The sequence below is a fragment of the Phoca vitulina genome, unplaced genomic scaffold (assembly GCF_004348235.1).
Source record: "Phoca vitulina isolate PV1807 unplaced genomic scaffold, GSC_HSeal_1.0 scaffold5, whole genome shotgun sequence".
In the NCBI taxonomy this organism is placed as follows: domain Eukaryota; kingdom Metazoa; phylum Chordata; class Mammalia; order Carnivora; family Phocidae; genus Phoca; species Phoca vitulina.
Genome location: NW_022589708.1, coordinates 54,870,981 through 54,898,237, shown reverse-complemented (window position 1 = coordinate 54,898,237; position 27,257 = coordinate 54,870,981). Strand labels below are relative to the sequence as shown.

The following is a 27,257-nucleotide window of genomic DNA, read 5'->3' as shown; positions in this document are numbered from 1 at the left end:
ATAAATAAAATCATGAGAGGAGAAATAACAACCAACACCCCAGAAATATAAACAATCATAAGAGAATATTATGAAAAACTATATGCCAACAAATTAGACAATCTAGAAGAAATGGATAAATTCCTAGAAACATATAAAATACTAAAACTGAAGCAGAAAGAAATAGAAAAGATGAACAGACTGATAACCAGCAAAGAAATTCGATCAGTAATCAGAAACTCCCAACAAACAAAAGTTCAGGGCCAGGTAGATGGCTTCACAGAGAATTCTACCAAACATTTAAAGAAGAGCTAAGACCTATTCTCAAAAAAATAGAAAAAAAAACTTTCAAATTCATTCTATGAGGCCAGCATTACCCTAATACTAAAACCAGATAAAGACACCACTAAAAAAGAGAACTACAGGGGTGCCTGGGTGACTCAGTCAGTTAAACATCCAACACTTGATCTCAGCTCAGGTCTTGATCTCAGGGTCGTGAGTTCAAAGCCCTGCACTGGGCTCTGCACTGGGCATGAAGCCTACTTAAAATAAGTTAAAAAATAAAAAAAGGTGAGAACTACAGGCCAATATCCCTGGTGAACACAGATGTAGAAATTCTCAATAAAATACTAGCAAACCAAATCAAACAATACGTTAAAAAAATCATTCACTATGATCAAGTGGGATTTATTCCTGGGTTGCAAGGGTGGTTCAATATTTGCAAATCAATCAATGTGAGACAAGACATTAATAAAAGAAAGGATAAGAACCATATGATCATTTCAATAGATGCAGAAAAAGCATTTGACAAAGTACAACATCCATTCATGATAAAAATCCTAAAAAAGGAGATTTAAAGGGAACATAACCTCAACATAATAAAGGCCGTATATGAAAAAAACCACAGCTAAGACTCCACCAAAACACTGCTGAACTGATAAATGAATTCAGTAAAGTCACATAGAACAAAAATCAATGTACAGGAATCTGTTGCATTTTTATACACCAATAATGAAGCAAAAGAAAGAGAAATTAAGGAATCAATCCCATTTACAACTGTACCAAAACCAGTAAGATACCTAGTAATAAACCTAACTAAAGTACTCTGGAAACTATAAAACATTGATGAATGAAATTCAAGATGACACAAAGAAACAGAAAGACATTCCAGGCTCATGGACTGGAATAACAAATATTGTTGAAATGTTCATACTACCCAAAGCAATCTACACATTTAATGCACCCCTTATCAAAATACCAACAGCATTGTTCACAGAGCTAGAACCAGTAATCCTAAAATTTGTATGGAACCACAAAAGACCCCAAATAGCCAAAGCAACCTCAAAACAGAAAAAGCTGGAGACATCACAATTCTGGACTTCAAGTTCTATTAAAAGCTGTAGTTATCAAAATAGTACGGTACTGGCACAAAAATAGATACATAGATCAACGGAACAGAATAGAAAGCCCAGAAGTGAACCCACAAGTATATGGTCAATTAATCTTCAACAAAGCAGGAAAAGAATATCCATGGGAAAAAGAACGTTTCTTCAACAAATGGGGTTGGGAAAACTGGACAACAACATGCAAAAGAATGAAACTGGACCACTTTCTCACACCACACACAAAAATAAAATCAAAATGGATTCAAGACCTAAATGTGAGGCCTGAAACCATAAAAATCCTAGAGGAGAACACAAGCAGTAACTTCTTTGACATTGGCCTTAGCAACGTCTTCTAGATATGTCTCCTGAGGCAAGGGAAACAAAATAAAAAATAAACTACTGGGACTACCTAAAAAATGAATAGCTCTCTGATACTGATACTATATAGTTTATGCCACAAATAAAGTCTGTGGTACTATATGCTTAATATAGTATAGCATAAAATTTAAGGAGTATTAATAATCCCTTTATGAGTTCACTATAAAACTGAGCAAAACACTTTCCGTACTGAAAAGGATCTAAAGAACTCAAACACAGGGCCTAAAATCACTGTGTTGTCTAATTTCCATTTGCTCCATTTTCTGTGATACTGTCCTCTGAAGAAGACTCCCTGCATATCTGGCTGTAGGCTAGACATCTATTTACCTATAATGAGGAACAGAAGGACAGAGAAAAGCACAACTAAATGTAGGCATGATTAGATCCATGTAAACAAGGGAATGTCTTTTTTGAAACAATCTTAAAGGCTAACTTATAAAAATGCCAGTATGTTATTTTTATAAAACACCAGTTAAGAAAGAGTAGACAGGCACTCCAACATGAGTCATCCAAAGTGTGCAGCTCATTTCCACATCTCCTCTTTTGTGGCCTCCTCTGCTGTTACAGAAAGGTCTAGAATAGAATTATTGTTCATTACTTACCAGTCCTCTAATTCCAGAAAAGTTGACCTCATAAAAGTTAGTTTCTCCCTCTAGAAAATGAAGTCAATAAGTCCATGTCTCTGGGTTTTCTTGAGATTTAAATGAGACAGTTCACTGGGACACAGTAAGCAACTGGTGTCACTTTCGTTATTTTCTTTCAGGGGGAAATCTATATTTTCCTTTTGGAATCATAATTTAAAAAATAGTACCCTGAAATAATTATGCTTTATCTCTTTTCAAAATAGAGCAGACATGGGCAGAAATACATGAACAAACAAACCCTCTCACCTTGGCTTGCTTCTCCCTGTCCGCTGGGGTGTCTGTCCAGACTGATCGATCTCCAGATCTGTCATCGGCTCTTCTCTTAAAAGTTCTGGGCCCAAGACCAAAGTCTTTCATTTCCGGAGGAAGCTCAGTCATCCATGATTCTCTTGTCATTGGTTTAGATGAATCCTTTAGGAGAAATAAAAAGCCAGAAAAAAGAAAAAAAACGGTAGCCTGGACTCTGTGTGTGTGTGTGAGTGTGTGTGTGTGTGTGTGTGTGTGTGTGTGTAAAATACTCTGTAAGTGGCCATGTTTCTCAGTTGAGGCTTTAAGGTTAAAAAATACACTTTAAGAGAAAGAATTTAATATAAAGGATTGATATTTTGTCATATATGTTACAAATACCTTCATCTAATTTATTATTTTTTTGACTCTGTTATGTTTTGCCATACAGAAATTTTTAGATAGGCAAATCTACCAGTCTTTTCCTTTTCCAGCTTCTGGGTTACCTTGCTCCTAAATTTTCTTTATATACATTCGTGCATATATTTTCTTTCATGTCTATTTTTAAAATTTAGATTTTTAATCCATTTAGCTTAGCTCTCAGAGTATAGTCTCTTTAAAACTTACATTGTCTCCTTTGGTCAGTTTTTCTTTCATTCGCTGGGCCCTTTTTTCAAACTCTGTTGTGACGCTATAGTTAACTGGGCCTTTTGCAGGCATTGGTCCAACAATGTCCTCATCTTCACTGCTATCTGTTTCCTTTTGAAATAAGACATTACCTTTAAACCAGGAACAGAGCCACAGGTTATAGAAAATGATCCTAAATTACTTAAAATTTCACCGAAACTGATTACCTAGAGACACTAAAACAAAAATGCCAACAACGCACTGAGGGCTAATCACTGAGCAATGAGGACTTTTTCCTTGCCTTCCTAAAGTACACAGTACTTCCTCGTACTTCCTAAAGTACAGAGATGACAAATACACGTAATGTGGATTGTCTCCACCCTCCCATTTCCACGGGAGACCTCATTAAATTATTTCAGTTTTCTTCCTGATGGACACAGATGTGGCCTCACAATTCCTCTCAATGTAATAGTCCAGGTAATTATTACTAGTTGGTTAGAGATGACAAAAGTTGAAACCATTTTCATTCCTGGTACAGAAAAAGCTCTTTGGAATAAGACACACACAAGTAAGACATTCTTGGAAGCTCTATGAGCCTTCATGACTCAGCACAGTGCACGGAAATACAAATGCTTGCAACAGCCCACAAATACTGGCCCAAAATGAGTTAACTTTGTTCCCAAAGCACCCCCTTTATCCTAAAGACCTAACAGTATTGTAATAAGTGAATTCAATTTGTTCTCAAGCAATCCTTTGAATAAAGCGTTTGTATGTAAGACTCTGTTAAATGCTATATACTCTAGGGCTTCAAGCAGTCCTTGTTCTCAAGGAGGAGACAGGTTAAGATAAACAACAATAAGACATTTGTCCTCCAGCTCTGATGGACAGCTTCTTGCTTGTCTTTTTTCAAACTATCAGGATCAAGTTCATTTGTGTTGTTTACATTTTCCCCACTAGCTACTCAGTGTTAACTTTCTATCTGCGGTTTCTTCTCTGCACCCTTAACGCAATTGCTATTGGTACAAATAATTACATAACTACATGTTATCTCTTGGCTTACTCTAAATCACTCACACACACACATACACCCACTTTCTCTAACTATGGACTTTGGTATACAACGCATCATTTGATCCTTATAAAAACTGTGAAAAGGCATTATTATTCCTATTTTCTTTTCCAGGAAACTTAGGTTTGGAGAAGTATATTTAGAAAGGTTAAACAACTTGTTCAAGGTTATTTAAGATGAAAATATTCTAAGATTAAGGACAGTATGTTTTCAACTTACACTAGAGAATCCCCTCTATTTTTTTTTATTTCAACTGTTAATGTTTAACCTTAAGTGTTTATAGCTCATCTCTACAAAGGTAAGCTCTTTGATGTCAAAGATATTACCTTAAACATATTTATAGCCCTTACAAAATAATACTTGGTGACAGAAAATGAGGAAATATAAAAGATACAATGAACTTTTACAACTATGAGAGGCATGACATTAATATGGTATTAAAGCGTAAGATGATGGGATAAGCAAATGTTGTTTTTACTTCCATCTAACATGAGATGATTTTATAAAGATAGAATTCGGCACATCTTGCATGTCTTGGTAGGATGATGCGTGGAATTTTTAGGAATAGAGATCACAGAGTGTTGGGAGTTATAAACTAAGGGAGCAAAATGAAAATCAGGCCCAACACACTAAACTGAAAAAGAGAAACTGGGATCATAATCCAAATCCAATCTAGCTATCTAATTATTTTGGTGTCCTGATGAGTTAAAATTTTTTTTTTTGAAGATTTTATTTATTTGACAGAGAGAAAGAAACAGCAAGAGAGGGAACACAAGCAGGGGGAGTGGGAGACGGAGAAGCAGGCTCCCCACTGAGCAGGGAGCCCGATGTGGGACTCGATCCCAGGACCCTGGGATAGTGACCTGAGCCGAAGGCAGATGCTTAATGACCAAGCCACCCAGGGGCCCCGAATTAAATTTTTTTTTTAAAGGTGAGCTATTTTATACAGAAATACAGCAGAAATTATATATCTTACTGATTTATACTGTGGACTGCAGTTAGAACTAGTTTCAAGGCCTCAATTTGCTATCGTATTAGCATGTGACTTCGGACGTGCTATTTAGCCTTTTTAGTAAAGGTCTTGGTTTTTTGTCTTTTATTTGTTTATGTATTTTAAGATTTATTTATTTGAGAGAGAGAGAGAGAGAGAGAGAGAGAGACGGGGGGGAGCAGAGGGAGAGGGAGAGAGAATCCTCAAGCAGACTCCCTGCTGAGCATGGAGCCTGACGTGGGGCTTGATTCCAGGACCCTGAGATCATGGCCTGAGCCGAAATCAAGAGCTGGCTGCTTCACTGACTGAGCCACCCAGGTGTTCTGGTTTTTGGTCTTTTAGATCGGGATTATAATGGCTCCAACCAGTAACTGTAACTACTCTATTTTTAAGAGAACCCATGTTTTGTTCATCCTCTTTGGAGCCATGCCTTTCTCAGGAACCTGGGGACTTCTCTAACTCCTGGGGAAAAATGTTGGTAATTCTAAGCCAATCAATTTGGTTGAATTCCTCTTGCCCAACTTACTAGCCAAGGCGTGGGCATGTGATCCAATTCTGGCTGAGGAAACCTGAGGAGAGGCCTATAGGAAACCTGGAAAGGTGTTCCTTCCTCTACAAAAGGGGCACAGGGTAGGATCATTCCCTCCTCTGTCTGGACATTGGCATGTGCGTGGGAATCTTAGAACTTTGACAGGCTTCCTGGTATAACGAAGGGTCACCCTAAGAGGAATTAACATACTGTAGATGACAGAAAAGACGAAAAAAGCTGCAGGCTTGGATATCATTTATAAAGGCTGTTCAACGAACCAACCTAGAATGACCCTAGTTCTATACCTTTTATTACATATGAAACACATTTTCCTTATTTTGGGAATATAGATTATAGATCACCCAGGCAATTACATAAACAGCCCATTTGCTAACTAAGTACGTTAAGACAAAGTTCCATTTTGAGTGGGATTTTCTGTTATTTGCTGCTAAAAGCTTTCTGGCTGACACACCATTTCCCAGGATTGCTGTTTCGATTAAATTAAGTTTATGCGGCCTGGGAATATAATTAAGTCATGCAAATATATGTTTATGTTGTGCTTTGCAGTGTCAGGCTTATGGCAATCGCTCCACAAATGCTGACAATTAGTATTATTGTGTGTGTCTTAATTTAGGGGTATATGTTGTGAATGAGAGACTAAAAGAAGTCCCTCTGAAAAAGTAAAATATGAAACAAAAAAAGTATTTTTTTGAAAAGGGTTTAGTTAGAGGGAAATTATAAAGTAAATGATTCAGAACCAAGAGTACAACAGGTATACAATGGTGTAAGCCCTGCCCTACCCTTACCCCTCACCTTTTGCTAAGAGAAATAGAAAATATAGAAGAGATACCACTAGGGAATTATATAAACTATCCATCTGCTGTCTAGGTGAATTAGGACAAAATTCCAAGCATGAATAAAGCTGAATTATGCTACAATTTAACAAATTTTTTGGAAAATGTAGTTCACAACTAACACCCATGTATCCTCACCCAAATTCATCAGCTGCTAACATTTCACCATATTGGGGCGCCTGGGTGGCTCAGATGGTTAACCATCTGCCTTCGGCTCGGGTCATGATCCCAGGGTCCTGGGATTGAGCCCCACGTCCGGCTCCTGGCTCAGCGGGGAGCCTGCTTCTTTCTCTGCCTCTCCCCCTGCTCGTGCCCTCTCTCTGTATCCCTGTGTCTCGAGTGATTAAATAAAATCTTTAAAAAACAAAAACAAAAACAAAAACATTTCACCATATTTATTTTTCTTTCCCCATTCCCCTGCCCCTCTGTATGTGAGGCAGACAGATAGACATATTGGGAATCATCTGAAAGTAGGTTATGGAGAGCATGGAACTTCCTTCCCACTTTCGATGGGCCGCAGGTTATATTTCTCCAGGACTCTTTTTGCAGACAGAGTGGAACTATGAGGCTGTGGGTTTTATTCAGAGACTCAATTCCCCCTCCTCTGCCTGCACAGCTGAAGCTATAGCTCTGTTCCCCAAGCCCAACTCTAGGGCTATGGCTGGCTTCCCTAAAACCACCCTGGTCCTCTGCTGTGTTTCCTGCCCTAGCTTTGAATTCTCTCAATGTCACTAGCACCTGCAGACTTCCCTTTCTTTCTTCTGAGCTTCGCTGTGTATTAACTTTGTTGCTATTTCGCCCCTGCATTTCTTTGTGTTTGTGGCAGGAGACCCGAGCATGACCTGCCAGCTCAGTCTTCCATATGCCTGAAGGTACTTCCTCTGGGAATTTATTCTTGTATTTAGCAACCTTGCTAGAAGGATTCCTTATACTTAGACTAAATTTTTCAAAGATACTCTCATGACATCAGTAGTGAAGATGGTAAGAATAATGACAATGATGAGAGCTACTGTAAGTTGAATACCTACTGTTCTGACTTAATCCTTGCAACAACCCTCTAAGATAAGGATAACAACCAGCATGATACTGACATGAAACTAAACTCACCCAGGATTTGAAGCTCCAGTGGCTCTTGTCTTCTTCTTTCCACGCTAACCACACTGGACTTCTTAAACCCTAACTCTCCCTCCCCACACTCTTTTGCCTTCAAAGAAGCTATCTGTACTTTCTGGAACAATCTTTCCTGCCCTCTTTGCTGAGATAGCTCCAACTCATCAATCTTTAGACATTTTCTCAGAGACAAAGACTTTTTCTCATTTCTTCAGATTAGTTTAAAGTCGTCTGTCATGCTTCCACTATGTTTTGTCTTGCCTTTTGAAGCACTCGTAATGTTGGATGTTTGTTTAATGGCTGTATTCCCCACTACACTGCAGGTGTGATTAGCTGGGACTGTGTCTAACTTACTCATTCATTCAACAAACACTTCTGAATATATACTAGAGAGAAGACAAAAATCTCTGTCCTCAATGGACTCATATTCTAGGGGGAGAGGTCAACAATAAACAAAAAGAAGCAGTAAAACAAATGGTATCTGAGGTGGTGATAGATGCTCTGGAGAAAATTAAAGGAGGGAAGGAGATAGGAGTGAGGGGAAGAGGAGTTAGCAATTCTGAATTAGGAGGTCAGAAACTACCTCATTAAGGTGACATTCCAGCCAAAACTGAAGTTCTGGGAAGCAAGCCACACAGATATCTAGGGAAGACCATTTTGGAGAGAATTACAGGCATCAATACTCAGGGGTAGGAGCCTGCCTAGCTATGTGAAGAGGTAGAGCAAGGAGCACAGCGTGGTCAGATTAAAGTAAGAGAAAATCAGGGAGCTAAAGGAGACCAGGTTGTAGAGGTTCCTGTAAGGGCTTTTTTTATTTTTCTTTTTTTTTTTTTTAAAGTAATCCCTACACCCAAGGTGGGGCTCAAACTTATGGCCCTGAGATCAAGAGCTGCGTGCTCTACTGACTGAGCCAGCCAGGCGCCCTGGGCTTTGGCTTTTATGCAGAGACAGGAGGAGCAATCTGATGGTTTTGAGTGTGGGTGACATGATCTGACTTCATTTTATCCGAGCCACTCTAGCTGCTGTGTTGAGAAGAGGTAGCAGAAAAACAAGGGCTAAAGTATCAAGACCAATAAAACAGGTGGAATATGATATTGACTCAGACAAGGGTGGTCACAGAAATGGCTGGATTGTGGGTATCTTTTGAAGGTAGAAACAACAGGATCTGCTGACAGACTCATTTCTTTGACTATGTGCCTGATACATTGTAGGTGCTCTATAAATATCTGTTGAAGGAATGAATAAATGACTCTGAAGTTCATGGTCTTAATCACTGTGTTACATTTTCCTTAGTAACAACCTCAGTGTAACTGCTGAATTCTTAGTAGAGATGAATGTACAGGAAGCTACTGTAGACTAACAGACTGAACAGGTGATCTAAAGTCTTAAGAACTGAGTTTAAGGGGCGCCCGGCTGGTTCAGTTGGTAGAGCGAGTGCCTCTTGATTTTGGGGTTGTGGATTCAAGCCTGAGTTGAGTGTAGAGATTACTTAAAAATAAATCTTAAAAAAAAGAACTGGGTTTAAGCCTTGGCTTTGATAAGTATAAACTGCAATCTTGGGATCTTGGGTAAGTTAACTAATTTCTGTTTTGTTTTGTTTTTTTAGCATCTGTAAGATGGCGGATCATATCCAGCGCATATGGTTGAAGAGAAGATAAAAATAATATCCATCCATAGATAGGGAAAAAGCATTACAAATTATAAAGGACTCTATAATTTTCAGCTATTGTTAAGGACCAGGCCCCTAGGGGCGCCTGGGTGGCTCAGTTGGTTAAGCAACTGCCTTCGGCTCAGGTCATGATCCTGCAGTCCCAGGATCGAGTCCCCCATCGGGCTCCCTGCTCAGCAGGGAGTCAGCTTCTCCCTCTGACCCTCCTCCCTCTCATGCTCTCTCTCCATCATTCTCTCTCTCTCTCTCAGTAAATAAATAAAAATCTTAAAAAAAAAAGAAAAAGAAAAAGAACTAGGCCTCTGACAAGAAAACAGCTTTTATACTTGACTCTCATATCATTTGACCTATCTTTTCATAAAATCACTTAACTCCCAGCTTTGTTAGATACAGACACCAGAGCTGTACAGGTAAGAGCTGATTTCAAGGCAAAGATCATTGTCAACAAATTCCTCAGCTTTCTCTTTTTCAGGTCAAATCACAATGATTCTTTAAACTTTTCATCATGTTCTATTTCCTAGCACTTTAAAGCTTCCCTTTAAAGGTAAGGCCTTTAGGTAACGCCCTTGTCACCATGTAACTGCCTTATTATTTTTCTAACATTTCGGTTCTGGGAGAAGCTTTTGATTTCATCTATCTACCTTACAATCCTAGATTAATGGGAATAGGACTGCATATTTGTTACATTTGAGCCAAATGGTTACATTACTCTGTAGAATCTTGAGTTTGCTACATCTTATTCTTTAATCAAAAATTTTCCAAACCTCAGAGTTGAAATATGATGATACTTGTTGTCCTGGATCATCTCTGCCTTTGTCACTTTTCTGTGTAGATTTAATAAAACCAGGTGGTAGTGCAGGACCTATTATAGGCCTGAAAAATAAAATGTACCTTTAACATTCTCCCTGACTTTAAAAAAAGCAGCTTTTAGAATAAAAGATCACAAATATAAAGCCAAATAATAGCAAATGTTGAAAATGAGAATTTTATTTAACATATTACTTTTATTTTATAACCTAGTATTTTCCCATTTAGTAGTATCTTTAAAAAAATCTAATTTTCTCATTTTTACTTTCTATTTGTTAGTCAATGCTAAGATACTAAACCAGTAATTCTCAAATCTTTGTGGCAGTGGTGTATACCCATTTCCTAAAAGAACTACATTAAAGAAAAATAACAATTTTTTAAAAGTCCTTATTAAGAATTAAAGCCTGTGAAGATCTTTTTCTATTTTGTGCTTTGGCTTTCACTTTTGATCGTCACTGTCCATTGACACATTCCTCAGGGGCAATCTAACTATAGTCAGAACTCCTTAAGTAGAAATTGAGTTCTAAGAATAAAATAAAATAAAAAATAACAGAGACAAGATATTTTCTCCTTTCTTTTGTGCTTTTCAGTTTCTTCATCCTTTCTTTCATACCAGTGTTTTTCCCAGAGATGTCACTGTGCCAGGATTACCAACCAGCATGGCATTGAAGTCCTAAGCTGAATTTTCCAGGTTGCACTGTGTTCAACTAGAGCCTCAGAGACAAGCTTCTTGAAGAGAAAAAAATACTACCCAGAGTCAGCAGGTCTGGGTTCTGATCCTGGCCATTTAATAGCCAAAATATAACTCTCAAGAAAGAATTTGCTGTACATCTAATAATGTGCTTTCTTGAAAGGAATGTTATGCCCCAGTGGTCAGCAAATTTTCTGTAAAAGGCCAAATAGGACATTTTAGGCTTTGAGGGCCATCTATAGGGCTCTTAGGCATGCCTGTCTTTGTTCTTTAAATGATCCTTTAAAGATTATTCTTGGCTTGGGGGCCATATAAAATCAGTGGAGAGTCTATCCCTATTAATCTAAAAGGACCAAAGTAATATGAAAATTGGAGCTGACGAATGTGATTACAAAGTTTGAATGTAAAAAGTACAATGTACTTTTCTATTTGCTCTCGCGTATTAGTAATAGTGTTCTGGTATAAACAATTTGGTGTGCAACTTCATATCCAGCATTTAAAAATTTTTAATTCTGAGAAGAAGATAGGAATCAATACTTACTATATACTTACTTGGGGCCAGGCATCACGTAAGAGACATACACAAACACATGTGTATATGTATGTAAATATGAAATCTCAATCATCACAACAGTTTTGAAAGGTACTTGTTGTTATCCTATTTTTCAGATGGCAAATTTGAGGTACAGAGAAGTTAGTCAAATTGTTTAACGTGGCATACAGGAATTGTTTCTTCTGTCACCAAATAACTAAGAAAGCATCTGATTTTAAAGTCAAATACCAGGATTCCAGCCCCAGGCCAGATAGGATACTAACTATGTGTGCAACCTTATCTATTTAAAAAAAGGGGGGAAGAAGAATAATGTTCCAGTCTACTATAAAACATCTTATGAGCACTAACTAAGAGATGTGGAAGCTTTTTTATAAACTACAATTAAATAATCATTTTTGTTATAGGAAACGACTACTTTTCCCTATGCATTTCAAATATTATATAAATCTCTAAGTTAACAACAATTTCGGACAACTCTTCAGTGAATTAACAAACACTAATTGAAATATTTAAAAAGACAGGCTTGAACTATCACACATTATTACCTTGGAGGAGAATCATCCTGCTTTTTAAATCCAGGAGGAAGAGCTGGTCCGAAAAACCCTTCATCATCATCATCGTCGTCATCATCTTGATTTCTCCTCTGTTTTCTAAAAACACAGTAGCGCAACTTTATGCAATTTTTTTCATAGAGAAATTTTAAGTTTTAAAGGAAGCACTAACTCCAACTAGTTGTATAAATACCGAAACAATAAATTACTCTTGCCCAGTAAGAACAAATGGATACCACAGTTGATCTTGTACTAACCTTTTCCTGGAATTTATTTTTTGGTTAATTCTCTACAGCAGGAATACTTTATCCGTTTTCTGTATTTTCTACAGTGTTAATTAAAGATTCCACTTGTTGAGGTTTTGAACCTCAGTCTACATGCTGAAAGTTTTTGAGCAAAAAGTTCATGACTCTCGATTTTAATCTCATTCAGGAAGGGTTTTAAGTTGCTATTTCTGTCTCATAATCTTTAAAATGCATAAAAAAAAATCTTGCCACCCAATACTAAACAAAGATTCCACTTCTTATGTTCATGGACCTATAGTAAGTAAGATTGTTAGAGGGAAATCATTCATTTACTTAAGCAAAAACCATCCACTGCATAAATAATTTTTAAAAGAAATGCTATGGCTTATTTAGAATATTTAGTCACTTCAGTAATCCCTTTGGGAAAAATCCTTTCTATAAGAATTTAATTGAAATCCTAGGAATCTCCACAGCTATCTGCTACTAGAATACATTTCTTTCTCAAAAGTATAGTTCATGAGGCAATACCATATGAAAGGATTTCTTTTTGTGCTGTAAAAATACAGATACGGTGTTCTCTGGCTAGCTTCTGTTCCAGCCAATGTATACTAGGTTTGAAGCTTGGTTTATCATTTAATTTAAGTGACTGACCTTGCCACTGGACTGGTGTCATCTTCTTCAGATTCTTGATTTTCTTCTTCATATAATGAACTACTGTCCTCATCGCTGTCTGAGGACTCCGAGCTACTGCTTTTATAATTAGGGGGCAGAGCTGGCCCTGCAACTAAAGAAAATTTCATGTGTAAGTCCTAACCAGCCACAACTGTTTCAATGAACCCCTTAGCTGACATCTTATATTTTCTTTTCTGAAATTCACAGCACTCAATGACTATCACTTATTACGAACTTTAATTTCATTTGTTCCTATTTTGTGTGCGGTGGTTTTGTCTTTCCAACTCCAGGAGGGCAGAAATCATGTCTTATGTAGTATGAGATTCATAAAAAAATTAATACCCAAACTTGTAACTATAACAATGGCACATAACTTCCCTGACATCTTACAATTTTTGCACTGACATTTTACAATTTGCCATTTTGGTTGGTGCAACTGCCAAAATAGTTTCATGAGTTTTTGTTCTTACAGACAGCATCTGGTAGACAGTATTTACGGAACGGTGCTAACCAAGCAACAAATCTGCCATTCCATACTCTAATGTATCAATCATCAAAACTATCCATTCTAGGGGCGCCTGGGTGGCTCAGTTGTTTAAGCGACTGCCTTCGGCTCAGGTCATGATCCTGGAGTCCCGGGATCGAGTCCCGCATCGGGCTCCCTGCTCAGCGGGGAGTCTGCTTCTAGCTCTGACTCTCCCCCTCTCATGCTCTCTCTCTATCACTATCTCTCTCAATAAATAAATAAAAATCTTTAAAAAAAAAAAAAAAAAACAACAACTATCCATTCTGGTTTCTGATTAAGAACCACCACTTTAAAAAGTATCTTTCCTGGCATCACCATACTTCTCAGTTTTTTTAAGATTTTCATTTATCTGAAAGTGAGTGAGAGAGAGAGTGAGAGAGAGCACGCACAAGCAGGGGCAGAGGGAGAGGGAGAGGGAGAAGCAGATTCCCCTGCTGAACAGGGAGCCTGACTCGGGGCTTGATCCCAGAACCCCAGAATCATGACCTGAGCTGAAGGCAGATGCTTAACTGACTGAGACACCCGGGTGCCCCTCAGTTTTCTTTTTGAGATGATTTTTCAAGCAGAAATAAAAATTAGAGTCACTCTAAGCTTTACTGCTTACTAGTAGAGACACAGAGAAGAGAATGAGGCTACACCAGGATGGGGATGCCAGGGAGGGGGGTGGGAATTTTCTGGACCCACTCACCACAACGACTTACTCTCACTTTACAACTTAGCAAAATTATAAATTACTGCATGATGCCAATGCATGATGTCATGATGTCACACATGTCTATGTAGAACCTGAGTAGTGATGCTAAAACTCTACTGCCACAGTTCCCAAACTTGGAGGTTTATCACATGGCCAAAATATTTAAAAAAAAAAGATTCCTGGGCCCTTTCCACAGAGATTCTGATTCAGCTGGAGGAGGGCATAAAAATATGATTTTCCAAAGAGCTTCCTTGATATGCTATTAATAACAGCAAAAACCTGAAAATAATAAATATAAGAGAAATAACATGTCTTGAGTTCTGATATGCTATGCACTTTTTAAAAAAAGTAATCTCTACACCCAGCACAGGGCTTGAACCCACAACCCTGAGATCAAGAGTTGTATGCTACACTGACTGAGCCAGCCAGGCACCCCTTCTACACCCTGTTTTAAGAGAGTCACATGCAGGGGTGCTTGGGTGGCTCAGTTGGTTAAGTGTCTGATTCTTTTTTTTTTTTTTTAAGATTTTATTTATTTGTTTTTTTTTTTTTTTTTTAAAGATTTTATTTATTTATTCATGAGAGACAGAGAGAGAGAGAGAGAGGCAGAGGGAGAAGCAGGCTCCCAAGGAGCAGGGAGCCCGATGCGGGACTCGATCCCAGGACGCTGGGATCATGACCTGAGCCGAAGGCAGACGCTTAACCATCTGAGCCACCCAGGCGCCCAGATTTTATTTATTTGTCAGAGAGAGAGAGAGAGAGCACAAACAGGTGGAGCGGCAGAGGGAGAAGCAGGCTCCTTGCAAAGCAAGGAGCCTGATGTGGGACTCGATCCCAAGACCCTGGGATCATGACCTGTGCTGAAGGCAGACGCTTAACTGATTGAGCCACCCAGGCATCCCTAAGTGTTTGATTCTTGATCTCAGCTCAGGTCTTGATCTCAGGGTCATGAATTAAAGCCCTGCACTGGGCTCCATGCATTAACCATTAACTTATTTAATTCTAAGGGTAGTAGTATTATTTTTATTTTTCAGATGAGGAAACCGAGGCAGAAAACAACTTTCCCAACTTCACACAATTCAACAAGGGAGTTGGGATATGAACCCAGGAGTCTGATTTCAGAGCCCATACCTTTAATCACTATTACTGGACAACATTCAACAAAGAGTCAATATCCATCCATCCAACAAATACTTACTGAGTAAATACTTCTACAAAAACAACATAAAAAGGAAACAAATATAAAGAGTGACTGTGAATATGTGGGAAAGTAATTTTAAAGAGGTCAGGGAAGGCCTCTCAGAGAAAACAACATCTGAATGGAGACTTAAATGATGAGATGACAGTGGCCATCCAACTGAGGAAAGAACATTCTAGATGGAGAAATAGCGAGTGCAAAAGTCCTATGGAGAAAACAAGCTTGATATGCTTGAAGGACAAAAAGACTTGTGTAGCTAAAGCCAAGTCAGTAAAATGACAAGATGAGGCTGGGAGAGTTTAAAGGGGCCAGACTGTATTCTTTGGAGTCAGACTCTTTGGCTTTGAATTCCAGCTTAGCTGCTAACTAGTTGTGTGATTTGGATGTTATTTATTTATTAAAGATTTATTTATTTATTTGAGAGAGACAAAGCACGTGCAAGCAGGGAGAGGGAGACTCTCAAGCAGACACCCCCCACTCCCCAAGTGGGAGTCTGACACGGGGCTTGATCTCACAACCCTAAGATCACGACCTGAGCTGAAACCAAGAGCCAGTTGCTCAACCGACTGAGTCACCGGGGTGCCCCTGGATCTTATTTAACCATCCTGTGTTATACTCTTGATCTGTAAAATGAGGTTAATAATATTTCCAATCTCACTAGGCTGTTGTGAAGATCACGTCAGTTAACACATGCAAAGCATCTACCACAGTAGCTGGCATACAGTAAGCACTCAGTACATACTAATATGAGATGTGGTAAGGAGTTTGGATTTTAATAATAGGCAGTCACTGAGAGGTTTTAAGTCTGGAGAGATAATCTGAATTATTATTATTATTTTTTAACATGTCTGCTTATGGACAATAGACTGGGAGATTGGGAGCAAGGGAGACAAGTTAGAAAGCTGGCAAGAAATGGTTTGATTTCCAACATAATGTGAAGGAAAGGCAAAGAGGACTTGCTAATGGTCTGGATGAGAGAAGTGACGGGGGGGAAAAAAGAACTTGAGGATGAGTCTTAGGTTTCTGGCCTGACTGGCAGCTAGGAGGATGGTAATGCTATTCTCTAATAGGGGGAAGACTAAGAGGGAAGCAGGTTTGGGGGAAGTGTCAAGAGTTTGTTTTCCACATCTCTTTTTTTTTTTTTAAGATTATTTATTTAAGTAATCTCTGCACTCAACATGGGATTTGAACTCATGACCCCAACATCAAGAGTCGCAACTCTTCTGACTGAGCCAGTCAGGTGCCCCAAGAGTTTGCTTTTCACATTGTAAGTTTAACATGACCACTAAACATGTCAGTGGCACTACCAGTGGTACTTGGGTATACTGGTATAAAGCTCAGGGGAAAAGTTAGGGCCGGTTTTGGAACATTTGGTCAATTTCTGAACATTCTTTTCCTATCCCCTCTTGATGTACTTTTATAGACAAATACTCAATATACAATAAGTTGACTTAAAAATCCAAACTTTTATCTTAAAAAATTTGATGCATTTTTTCCAATATTCTTCTATATGTCATTAAATAAAGGCAGGTATTTTAGAACACACTAAACTAGTAATATAGCATGCCTAGCAAAGAACAGTCAAGCAGCAAAAAGAGGAAAATATTAAGAATTAAGGGATAGGATCCATGTCTCCAACTCCTGTTCAAGAATGAGTGAAGTGAGCATGTGAGTGTTCCCCAACTATACATGGAGATCATATCTGACTTGTAACCTTAATGAATAATGTCTTTGCTAATTTCTAATGATCTCTTTATGTATATTAATTCCTAGAGAAAATACCTTTTAGACTATAGCAAGAAGGGGAGGATACCACCTTCCATAAATACCCTTCTTCAAAACTCTGGAGGTCACAGCTTGACCACAAAGACTAGAGGATTACATTTCCCTTTCATAGTGATTGTCTCTTACATCTTCCTCTTCATTCTGGATGTTAAAGAGAAGATTTTTTTCTCTTTTGCTTCCATCTTTTCTTATATGAGAATGCTACCAATGTAATTTGTCAATTTGACATTAACTGGCTAATTTTGGATTGGTTTGGATCAAGAAGAGATTTTATGGGGCGCCTGACTGACTCAGTCTGTAGAGCATGTCTCTTGATCTCAGGGTTGTAGGTTCAAGCTCCACGCTGGGTGTAGAGATTATTTAAAAATGAAATCTTAAAAAGAAAAAAAGAGATTTTACTATTCTTTTATACAGTTCAAATGATTAAAAGACTAAATGGCCTAAATATGTGCTGTCCTTGGTTTTATAACTAACAGATAAACTTGCCTCAAATTTATGTTTTGTTTTGTTTTCTGCCTTAAATTTTTAAAGAAACAAGTGTGGTATATAAAAAAGAAAACAGTTAAATAGATGAAGATAAAAACTCATCTGAGAAGAATGCAAAACCTTATTTCTTAAAAATGATCACAGGAAAAATAATGTAAAAGAGTGAGATTCCACTTGGGTTGTATCAAAGGAAATAACTATTATATAATGAAGTAACAGAATATTAAGAGACAGTGACCTAAAAAGGAAAAAGAATATTGAAAAATAAGTTGGTATAAGCCACACTATAGACTTTCTAATAAAATTAAGGACACACCTGGCTTCACTTTTTTATAGTTATCCTTCTTTAGAACTGTATAAATTGTCTCAAAATTATTTTAGGCACTTGTAATGAACTAGTTCATCTCTGTCCTAAAACAATAATGCTATATTATAATTATTAAGGTAGCTCTCCCACTGCAATGGTAATTTTACAAATAGGTAATAAATTCCATGAGAATAGGGGTTATGCCTTATATTTCATTATTTTTCCCCTGTAACATCTGTAACATGAAATTATGCACAGAAAAAAATATATTCAGTATAGTAAATAAAACCTCATTATAGGGGCACCTGGGTGGCTCAGTTGGTTAAACATCCAACTCTTGATTTCTGCTTGGGTCATGATTGTAGGGTCATGAGACTGAGCCCTGTATCGGGCCCGCACTGGGCTTGAAGCCTGCTTGGGATTCTCTCTCTCCCTCTCCATCTGCTCCCCCACCCTCAACCCCCATGTACACACGCGTTCTCTTTCTCTTAAAGAAATGACCTTCATTACAGATCAGCTATGGATTCTGATTATAGGGAACACTAACTTAGAACCCCAGTTAAATGAAATGATATTCCCACCAAAAGCAATCCCATTCTTCTCGTTAGTAGACTTATATACTACAATAAAATTGTACTCCTTTATGTTTTGAATTTCAACAAAAATTTATGAAAATTTGTTTTCTCTCTTATCGTATACATACTTTCACACTAATCTTGATTTTGCCTGTTAACCTGCAAAGCCTAAAATGTTTACTATCTGGTCCTTTATAGGAAAAGAATGCTGATCCTGTGACAAGATTAAGCACAGAAATATCAGTAAGGAGAACCCAACTCAGTCTTTTGTAGGGAATAGACAGTTACGTCAGAGAATGTTTCCTAGAGAAAGTGATGGTTGGGGTGGGGCTGAAGGATTCAAGTGACTTAGCTGGTGAGGACTGGAGGAACGGCAGTCCAGGCAGAGGCAAAGCATCTCCAAAGAACTGGAAGCATAAGGCCTACCACATTTAGAAAAACTGAAATGTGATCAGGGGGCTGGAACCAAGAATGGATAGAAAGGAGGGATCCATGGGGTTAAATGTTGCTGTGGGGTCAAGCAAGGTCAGGACTAAAAAAGAGTGCTTTGGATTTTAGCAAAACGTGCTGAAAAACAATTGGTGGGTGGTCCTTATTTATCTTCACAGTGGATTTAGTGACAGCATTCTCAGCAGACTGCCAAGAACAGAAGCCAGAATGTAGTGGGTTAAGAAGCTACAATGCAGGGGGTAAGGAGAAAATGGAGAGGATTCAGAGAGAAAGAATACTAGCTACAGGGGGATGTAGAGTAGAATTTTCATAAAGATGGGAAAGACTGGAATACTTTGGTCAAATGCTACAGGCAAGGAACCCTGAGAACAAATAAGGGAAGGGATTCAGAGTAAAAATGGAAGGCTTAGCCTTAAAAGAAGGTAGTGTACCTTTTCTACTGTAATCAAAGGGAAGACAAAAACGCGGGGCACACATCTAGGGAAGTTTTAAGCATAGTGACAGAAAACTGAGGAAGATCTTTTAAGATGGCATTTATTCCTAAGCAAAGTAGAGGGAGAGATAGTCTCAGAAAGGAAAAGAGGCTTTTAAAAAACCATGGTTGATAATGGGAAAGAGAGCTGCATGGGGAAGCCTCTGAGGATTGCTGGGCAGAGCTGAGAACCCAACTGGGGAGGAGACTAATTTTTAGTAACATTAGCCTGTGGAGATCTGAGGTTTTTTCTAGCAGCATTTGGAAGGCTGGAGGTAGGCTCACGAGAGGTCAACATTTGGATTCATCTAGAGCTGGGTTTTTGCCAGATGGGTTTAACAGAATCCTGAATGGGTAAGGCAGTTGAAAATACTACAAGAGAGGGGATGAAGTGATGGATCGTGAAGTCTAGGTCAAGCAGGGGCAGAAGTGATTAAATGAAGGAGGCCAAAAAGGACAGAGGGCAGAGAGAGACTGCATAGCTTAATGAGGTTTTAAAACAAAAATAAAAAAACAAGTATAACAGGAATAACTGAATGAGAATGATGGCTGAATAAGGGATTCTTGCTCTGAATGAAATTTGAATTTAAGTTTTCAGAGATGGACGAGTCCAGTGTGTGATTACAAATACAGCTGAAATTAGTGGAGGTGAAGGTCATTGCACATGAGGAATCTGGAGTTGGAGTCAAAATAGCCAAGGCTCCACTTAGCTTCCACAAAGCAGCATCTGGAGGATATGGCCTGGTCTTGAGAAAACATTTCCCCCTCCAGTTTTTCTAATGACATGATCTGAGGGGACATTTCCCAGCATTCAATATTCTAGAGTATTTGAATAAAGTTAATTTGTTCCATCTCAGACCTGTGTGCTCACTCCCTCCTCCGAATTCTGTCAGTGATCTCTTTCAGGGACGTAGCTGAGTATGAGGGACACAGGGCAGGTATCCTACTGGGTTTCTGGTGCATGCTACAACACTGATGAACCCGAAGACATTACGGTAAGTGAAATAAGCCAGTCACAAAAAGATACTGTATGATGCCACTTATTTTTTTTTTTTTTAAGATTTTTATTTATTTATTTATATGAGAGAGAGAGAGAGAGAGTAAAAGCATGCTGAGCAGGGAGCCTGACGCGGGGCTCGATCCCAGGACCCCAGGGATCATGACCTGAGTCAAAGCAGACTTTTAACTGACTGAGCCACCCAGGTGCCCCTGTATGATTCCACTTGTATGAGAGACCTAGAGTAGTTAAATTCATGGAGACAGAAAGTAAAATGGTGATTGCCAGCGGCTGGGGGAAGTGGGAACGGGGACTCACTGTTTAATGGGTACAGAGTTTCAGTTTTGCAAGAAGAAAAGTGTTCTGGAAATGGATAGTGGTGATGGTTGCACAATGTGAATGTAGTTAATGTTGAATGATACATTTAAAAATGGTTAGCATGGGGCGCCTCGGTGGCTCAGTCGTCAAGCATCTGCCTTCAGCTCAGGTCATGGTCCCAGGGTCCGGGGATCGAGCCCCCCGCATCGGGCTCCCTGCTCTGCGGGAAGCCTGCTTCTCCCTCTCCCACCCCCCTGCTTGTGTTCCCTCTCTTGCTGTGTCTCTCTCTGTCAAATAAATAAATAAAATCTTAAAAAAAAAAAAAATGGTTAGCATGGTAAATGTTATGTATATTTTATCCAGAATGAAAAAGAAAAAAAACTAGATGCACATATATGGTCACATGATATATAAAGAAGGTGACATTACAGTATCATGGAGAAGGGAGGGTGATGGGCCAATTGGATATCTGTGAAGAAAAAATAACTCTTCACCCCTATCTCACACCATACACAAATACCAATTCCAGAACTGCAAATATAAATGTGAAAGCCTAAAACAATAAAGCTTGTAGGATAAAATGAAGAACAACTCTGTAACCTTAGAGGAGGAAAGGACTACTTAAGTAGGGTACAAAAAGCTCTAACCATAAAAGAAAAAAATACCTTAAAAATCAGAATATGTTAAAATTAAAAACTTCTGTTCACCGAAACATACTAATGAGAGAATGAAAAGGGAAGCCAGAGAATTAGAGAAGATATCTGCAACCACATAACTAAAAAATGACTTGTCAAAACTATATAAAGAACTCAATAGATCAGTTAAGGAAAGGGAGACAAATCAATGGAAAAATGAACAAAAGACTGACACACATCCGCATTTCCAAAAAAAAATACGAAAAGGTAGTGAACTTCATTTGTTATCAGAGAACTGCAAATTAAAACTACCATGAGATACTGCTACAAACCATCAGATTAAAAAGACAGAAACAACTAAGTGAGAGCATGGAATCATGAGAATTCTCATCCAGGCTGGTGGGCATGTAAATTGGTACTACATTGGAATCTGTTTGGCAGTATCCACTAAAGCTGAATAGATGCATATCCAATGATCCAAAAATTTCAAAAGGAATGCAACATGTGTTCACTAAAAGACATGTACTATAATGCATAGCAGGACTTTATTAACTGCCAAAAAAAGGGAAACTATTCAAATGTCCATTGAGAGTAAAATGGGTAAGGAAACTGCAGAACATTCACATAATAGACTGCTAGACAGCAGTGACAATAAACAATCTGTAGTAACACCCACAATAATTCATCGACATGATGAATCTCACAAATGTTATGCCAAAATATAAAGCCAGTTACAAAAAAAGTTCATATTGTATTTTTCCATTTACATACAGCACACAAAACCAATCTATGATAAGTCAAGATAGTAGTTCCCCTTTGGCTGAAAGAGGGATGGGGAGGCAGGTAGTGACTGGAAGATGGCACCAAGGGAAGGTCTATGGTGCGACCGAGTGTATTTCAAGGATACTGGTACTGATAAATTTCTTAAGAAACCAGACAGAAGAATAACGAGATAAAAAATATCTCAAGATGTTTTGGCAACAGTTTTAGGATCAGCCATCTAGGAGGTTATGAGGGGAACAGAATTATAGTAGGGGGGATTTTGTGTTAAAAATGACATGCTGTGTGCAAGAGGTTGTCCGTGGTGAAGGAGTGGCCAGCAAATATCTACCATGGATCTTCTCTGCTCCACGCAGGAGTAAAACTTGGTCAAGACAGAGGGGGGTACATACACACACAGTGTTAAGTGCTGAGAGTGGGGGTGAGAAGAGAAGGAATACACAAAAGAAACAAACATAAGAGAGTGGATGGAGAAAGGAGTACCTGAAATAAATGCTGCAGAATGATGGAAGTAAATCATAATAAAAGTACCTGTTTGGGAGATAGTGGTTATTTACCTGCAAATCCTGCCTTGGTTTAAAATCAGGGAATATGGTGAACCAAAAAACAACATACATGTAGAAACCCAACTAAAAAACCTGGTTAACCCCACTTTTCTTCAACTGTAGTTGAACGGATCCTTCCTTGCTAAAAATAAAAACATGACTTGTTAGCCGTTATAACAGAAAGGAAATCTGGAAGAAAATCTCTAGGTGGAAACATGCCGCCACCCCCCCCCCCGTCAAAGAATGAAAATTAGATTAAGAAATCGGAGGGTTAGGGGCGCCTGGGTGGCTCAGTTCCTTAAGCGTCTGCCTTCCGCTGGGGTTGTGATCTCAGGGTCCTGGGATCCAGCCCTACATTGGGTTCCCTGCTCAGCGGGGCGTCTGCTTCTCCCTCTCCCTCTGCCTCTCCTCCCGGCTTGTGCTCTCTCTCCCTCTCACTCACTCTCTACTCTTTCTCAAATAAATACATAAAATCTTAAAAAATAAATGGGAGGGTTAGTTTTCCAGCTTTACTCTTTTCAACTTTGGTGTCAATCCCAATTAGAGCAAACATTAAGGGAGAGAGATAGGAAGCATTTATTTGGTAAGTGCCCACTCGGTTAAGGGGAGATCATACTGTCATGGTGAGGCAGATATGTCACAGGTTATTTTTTAGAAAAAGTGTATTAAATATGTTACGTAATTAAGTAGAAGAAAACCTCGTGGGGGAAAAAGGAAGGCGTAACAATTCCTGGGAGAGTTTGGAAACGCTTCACTGACATTTAAGTTGGGCCTTGGAGAATGGAGTAGGAGCTTGTCGGGTATGTCAAGAAGTGGAGTGAGGCCAGAAAGAGCCTAGAGAATTGAGGAACGGCGCAGAAACTCGGGCTGGTTTCTGCACTGGGCTGTGTGTGTCGGGTACAATGAGAGAAAAAGGGGCTAGGAAGGCAGGTCGGGGGCTAGGGAGCAAAGCATCTTCTGCAAGAGCCAAGAGCATCACACGTCAGAAAGCAATATGGCACAGAGGTTAGGAGCACTGGCTGTGTCCTAAATCGGGCTCCACCGTTTACCCGCTGTGTGATCTGGGCAACAGCCTGGGCCTCAGTATTCGCGTTTGTAACATGCAAATAATCTTTACCTTATACAGTTGCTAGATCGTTTAGCACAGGGTCCAGCCCATTCAGCGCTAAATGAGAATACATCATCGTTGTATGATAACCAGCCCTCTCACCTCCCCGCGACAGCTAAAGAAGCAAAGTTAGCTCCGGGCGGCCGCGCCCACTTGCCACTGCTCCGCCCTTTCAGGCCTTAGACCTCTATTCAGAGAGTGGGGCCGGGCCAGAGAAGGGGCGGGCGGGCCTGGCGGGCAACGCCGCCGCTTACCAGGGCTGGGGTCTCGCTCCTCGTCCTCCGCTGTCCCGCGGGCCTTGAAGCCGGGCGGTAGCGCCGGCCCGATCAGATCCCTCGCCATCCGCGGTGGCGGACACGGGTCAAGCATACAACTCTAACCACGCAGAATCAAGTCTACCCCAAAAGGCAGCCCGGGATCCGTCGCAAACGCAGGAGGTTTTTCCGGCGCCTACCAATGACGTAGAAGCCCCTGGTTGGCAGAGTCGGGTAATCGCGAGAACGGAAGTGACGCCTAAGGCTTGTTCCACATTCGCATGCTAGGGTCCCTACCTGGCGGGAGGCATGGCTGAGCAGGCTAGTGGTTTTGTGACTTCGGCGAGGTGGTTTCCAGCGTCCGAACGGACCCCCACGGTGGGGCCTCTGAGCGACACTGCCGCGCCGCGGGACAACTGGATGCTCTGGGCAATGCTGCCGCCGCCACCACCACCGCCTTCGTCGTCGCCTCCCGTAGCAGGGTCACAGCCTTCCTCAGAGGAGCAGCACCCCCAGGAGGCCCAGACTCTCCCCGAGGCGCCTCCTCCCTTCGACGCCCAGATTCTTCCCGGGGCACAGCCTCCCTTCGACGCCCAGTCTCCCCTTGATTCTCAGCCTCACCTCAACGGCCAGCCTCCCTGGAATTTCCAGGCTTCGACATCATGGTACTGGAGACAGTCTCCTGGTGTTTTTCCTGGGCACCAGAACGCTCCGGGTAGGCTGTTATCCACTCCTTACCACCCCTTTACTTTTCCTCTCCCCTTCTTCTCTCTCCCACTTTCCCCCTTTTCCTCTCTCTATTTCTGATTCTGCCCTGCACTCTTGGAGTCTGTTCATTAATGTCCGCAGTTTGTCCCACAGTAGTGTTTTCCCCGCCTATTCAGTCGATTCAGCAGTTAGAATAAAGCGGTGTGTATTAGAAGGCAGTGAGTGCTACGGAGAGAGACAAAGCGAAGAAGAATGATAGGTAGTGCAGTTTTAAATGTCAGTGTAGTCATAAACAAGGTGACATTCGAGCAAAGACTTCAGGGAGGTGAGGGATCAGAGCTGTGGGGAATAGGGATGAACTGCAAGTGCAAAGACCTTGAGGCAGGAGCTATAGATCAGAACCAAAGCCCGTGTGGCTAGAGAGGAAGGAGCCTGGGGTGGAATTGTAGATTGGGGAAGAGGGCAGACCTGCTAGGGCCTGGTAGATGATGGGACTTTGACTTTTTACAACTCTGATAGGGATAGTGCAGGGGAGTGACGTGATTTGATTTATATTTTAGAAGGATTAATGTAGCTACTGATGGGAATCCACTTAAAGGGAAACGAATTGAGAAGCTTTTGCAAGGTATCCGAGTGAGAGATACTGGGGGCTTGGACCAGGATGGAGCTCAGGAGGTGATGAGAAGTGTTGGATTCTAGATCTGTTTTGAAGGTAGGGTAGGGCCAACACGATTTGCTGAAGGATCAGATATAAGGTGTGAGGTAAAAATGAGACAAGAATAACTTAAAGTTTTTTGCCAAACAAGCAGAAAGGATGGGAGTGGAACAGATTTGGAAGGAAGACCAGGAGTTGAGTTTGTGTCAAATAGAGATATTGAATAATAGGCTGTTAGTTTGTACTTTCCAGGGGAGATTTGTGGCTGGAGCTGTGAATTTGGGTGTCATCAGCATATAGATCATATTTAAAGCCATGAGATTGTTAACTTAAAACTGTTCTCTAACTGCATAAGATTTAATTTACATTAACTTTAATCCAAATCACTGTTTACTGTGTGCCAAATGCTGGGAATAGGAATGTGCCTAAAACAGTTCTAAGTCAGATGAGATGGGCTCATAAATGTAAATCAACGCATCGTGACTGGTGATGGAGGCATATGAAAGGTGATTTCAGAGTTTAGAGGAAGTTGGGGAAAGCTTTTGGAAGAAGTGTCTTGGGAGATGTTTAGGATATAGGAAGAGATCCTTTTTAGACGGGGGCAAAGAGATGTGAGTACAAGGTGAGTTCTGAGAATTGCACTGTTCTGGTGTGACTGAAGCAAAGTAAGTGGAGGTATGGGGGGAAGAGTAGGATGAGAAAATAAACCGGGTTCTCATTAAAGGACTCTGGGAATCATTTATAGATTTTCCAGCACGATTGTGACCAGTGGAGGATTATTTTTGTGGTGTCAGTGTGCAGGGTCTGTTGGAAGAGAGGGCTTAGGAACTGGAAGACAATGGGGGAGGCTGTCAGAGTAATCAAGGTGAAAGATAAGGGTTTCAGAGTCGGGTCATGGCAGTAATATTTCACGAGGCTCTGTTTTCCTGGTATAAAATTGATGCTGAAAGCACTATATTGGGATTTTATTGTTTACATTTCTAATGTTTGAAAGAACTACAAGAAATTTCATCAGGTTAGAGTGGCTATTCCTTTCTTTACTCTGACACCTAAAGCATGTATGGACATGTAATCTTACCAATTACGTATTCATTTGAAAAATATTTATTTGGTAGACTAGTCTTAATCTTTGTTAATTTGTTTGAACTACTTCTTAGAAGAGGTAGTTTTTATTCAAGTATTTGTGACATGTTAGGGTAAATAAAAATTTAAAAATTGTGTATTTGCAAATATTTATGGATTTCTTTTTGTTTTTTAGTTAAACATCCTTATTTTCCACGAAAATATGATCCAAAGTTCACTGATGTCAACTTCCCTCCCAGTAGAAAACAGAAAAAAAAGGTATTTTTAAAGATATTCTTGAATGTGACACTTGGGTCGCTGTGTCACTGTTTCATGCCTTTTGTTTCTATTACAACGGTCTCAGTGTTTTGCATCCGTTTTTGACACTGAGGCCTTGCTGTAATAGGATCTTTAAGGATCTTAGCTTTAAGTAAAAACTTTAAGCAAAATCTTTTTGAGAAATAAATGGAGGAATTGTAGAAAAAGAAAGCATTCAGTCCATTTCAGTATATTTTCATGAATAAATATAATTGAGAACTATGATTACTAGTAAATGTAAATGTTATTAAACCTTAGTGAACAAAAAAAATATATATGTATATATATGTACATGTACATTAGCGGATTGGGACAGGAAGGATGGAATTTAGGGAGAAGAATGGAAATCCAAACTCTTCTCTTGTAAAATTGAAAGTATGGAGTTAAGAACAAATTACAATGACA

General features: G+C 39.6%; 2 protein-coding genes across 2 annotated transcripts in view; one reads left to right on the top strand and one right to left on the bottom strand.

Moving 5' to 3' along the window:
- The window catches only part of GPALPP1 (GPALPP motifs containing 1), a 35,345-nt gene extending 11,043 nt beyond the window's left edge, over nt 1–24,302 (bottom strand). Inside the window, exons 1-6 of the mRNA XM_032402983.1 lie at nt 24,110–24,302; nt 12,959–13,091; nt 12,057–12,161; nt 10,225–10,333; nt 3,239–3,370; nt 2,633–2,797 (exon numbers count right to left, since the gene is read on the bottom strand). Coding sequence (XP_032258874.1) covers nt 2,633–2,797; nt 3,239–3,370; nt 10,225–10,333; nt 12,057–12,161; nt 12,959–13,091; nt 24,110–24,224 — 759 coding nt within the window. The 5' untranslated portion in view covers nt 24,225–24,302. The remainder of the gene's footprint in view (nt 1–2,632; nt 2,798–3,238; nt 3,371–10,224; nt 10,334–12,056; nt 12,162–12,958; nt 13,092–24,109) is intronic.
- Nucleotides 24,303–24,367: 65 nt separating this feature from the next.
- The window catches only part of NUFIP1 (nuclear FMR1 interacting protein 1), a 46,985-nt gene continuing 44,095 nt past the window's right edge, over nt 24,368–27,257 (top strand). Inside the window, exons 1-2 of the mRNA XM_032402982.1 lie at nt 24,368–24,824; nt 26,731–26,813. Of these exons, the coding sequence (XP_032258873.1) occupies nt 24,419–24,824; nt 26,731–26,813 (489 nt within the window). The 5' untranslated portion in view covers nt 24,368–24,418. The remainder of the gene's footprint in view (nt 24,825–26,730; nt 26,814–27,257) is intronic.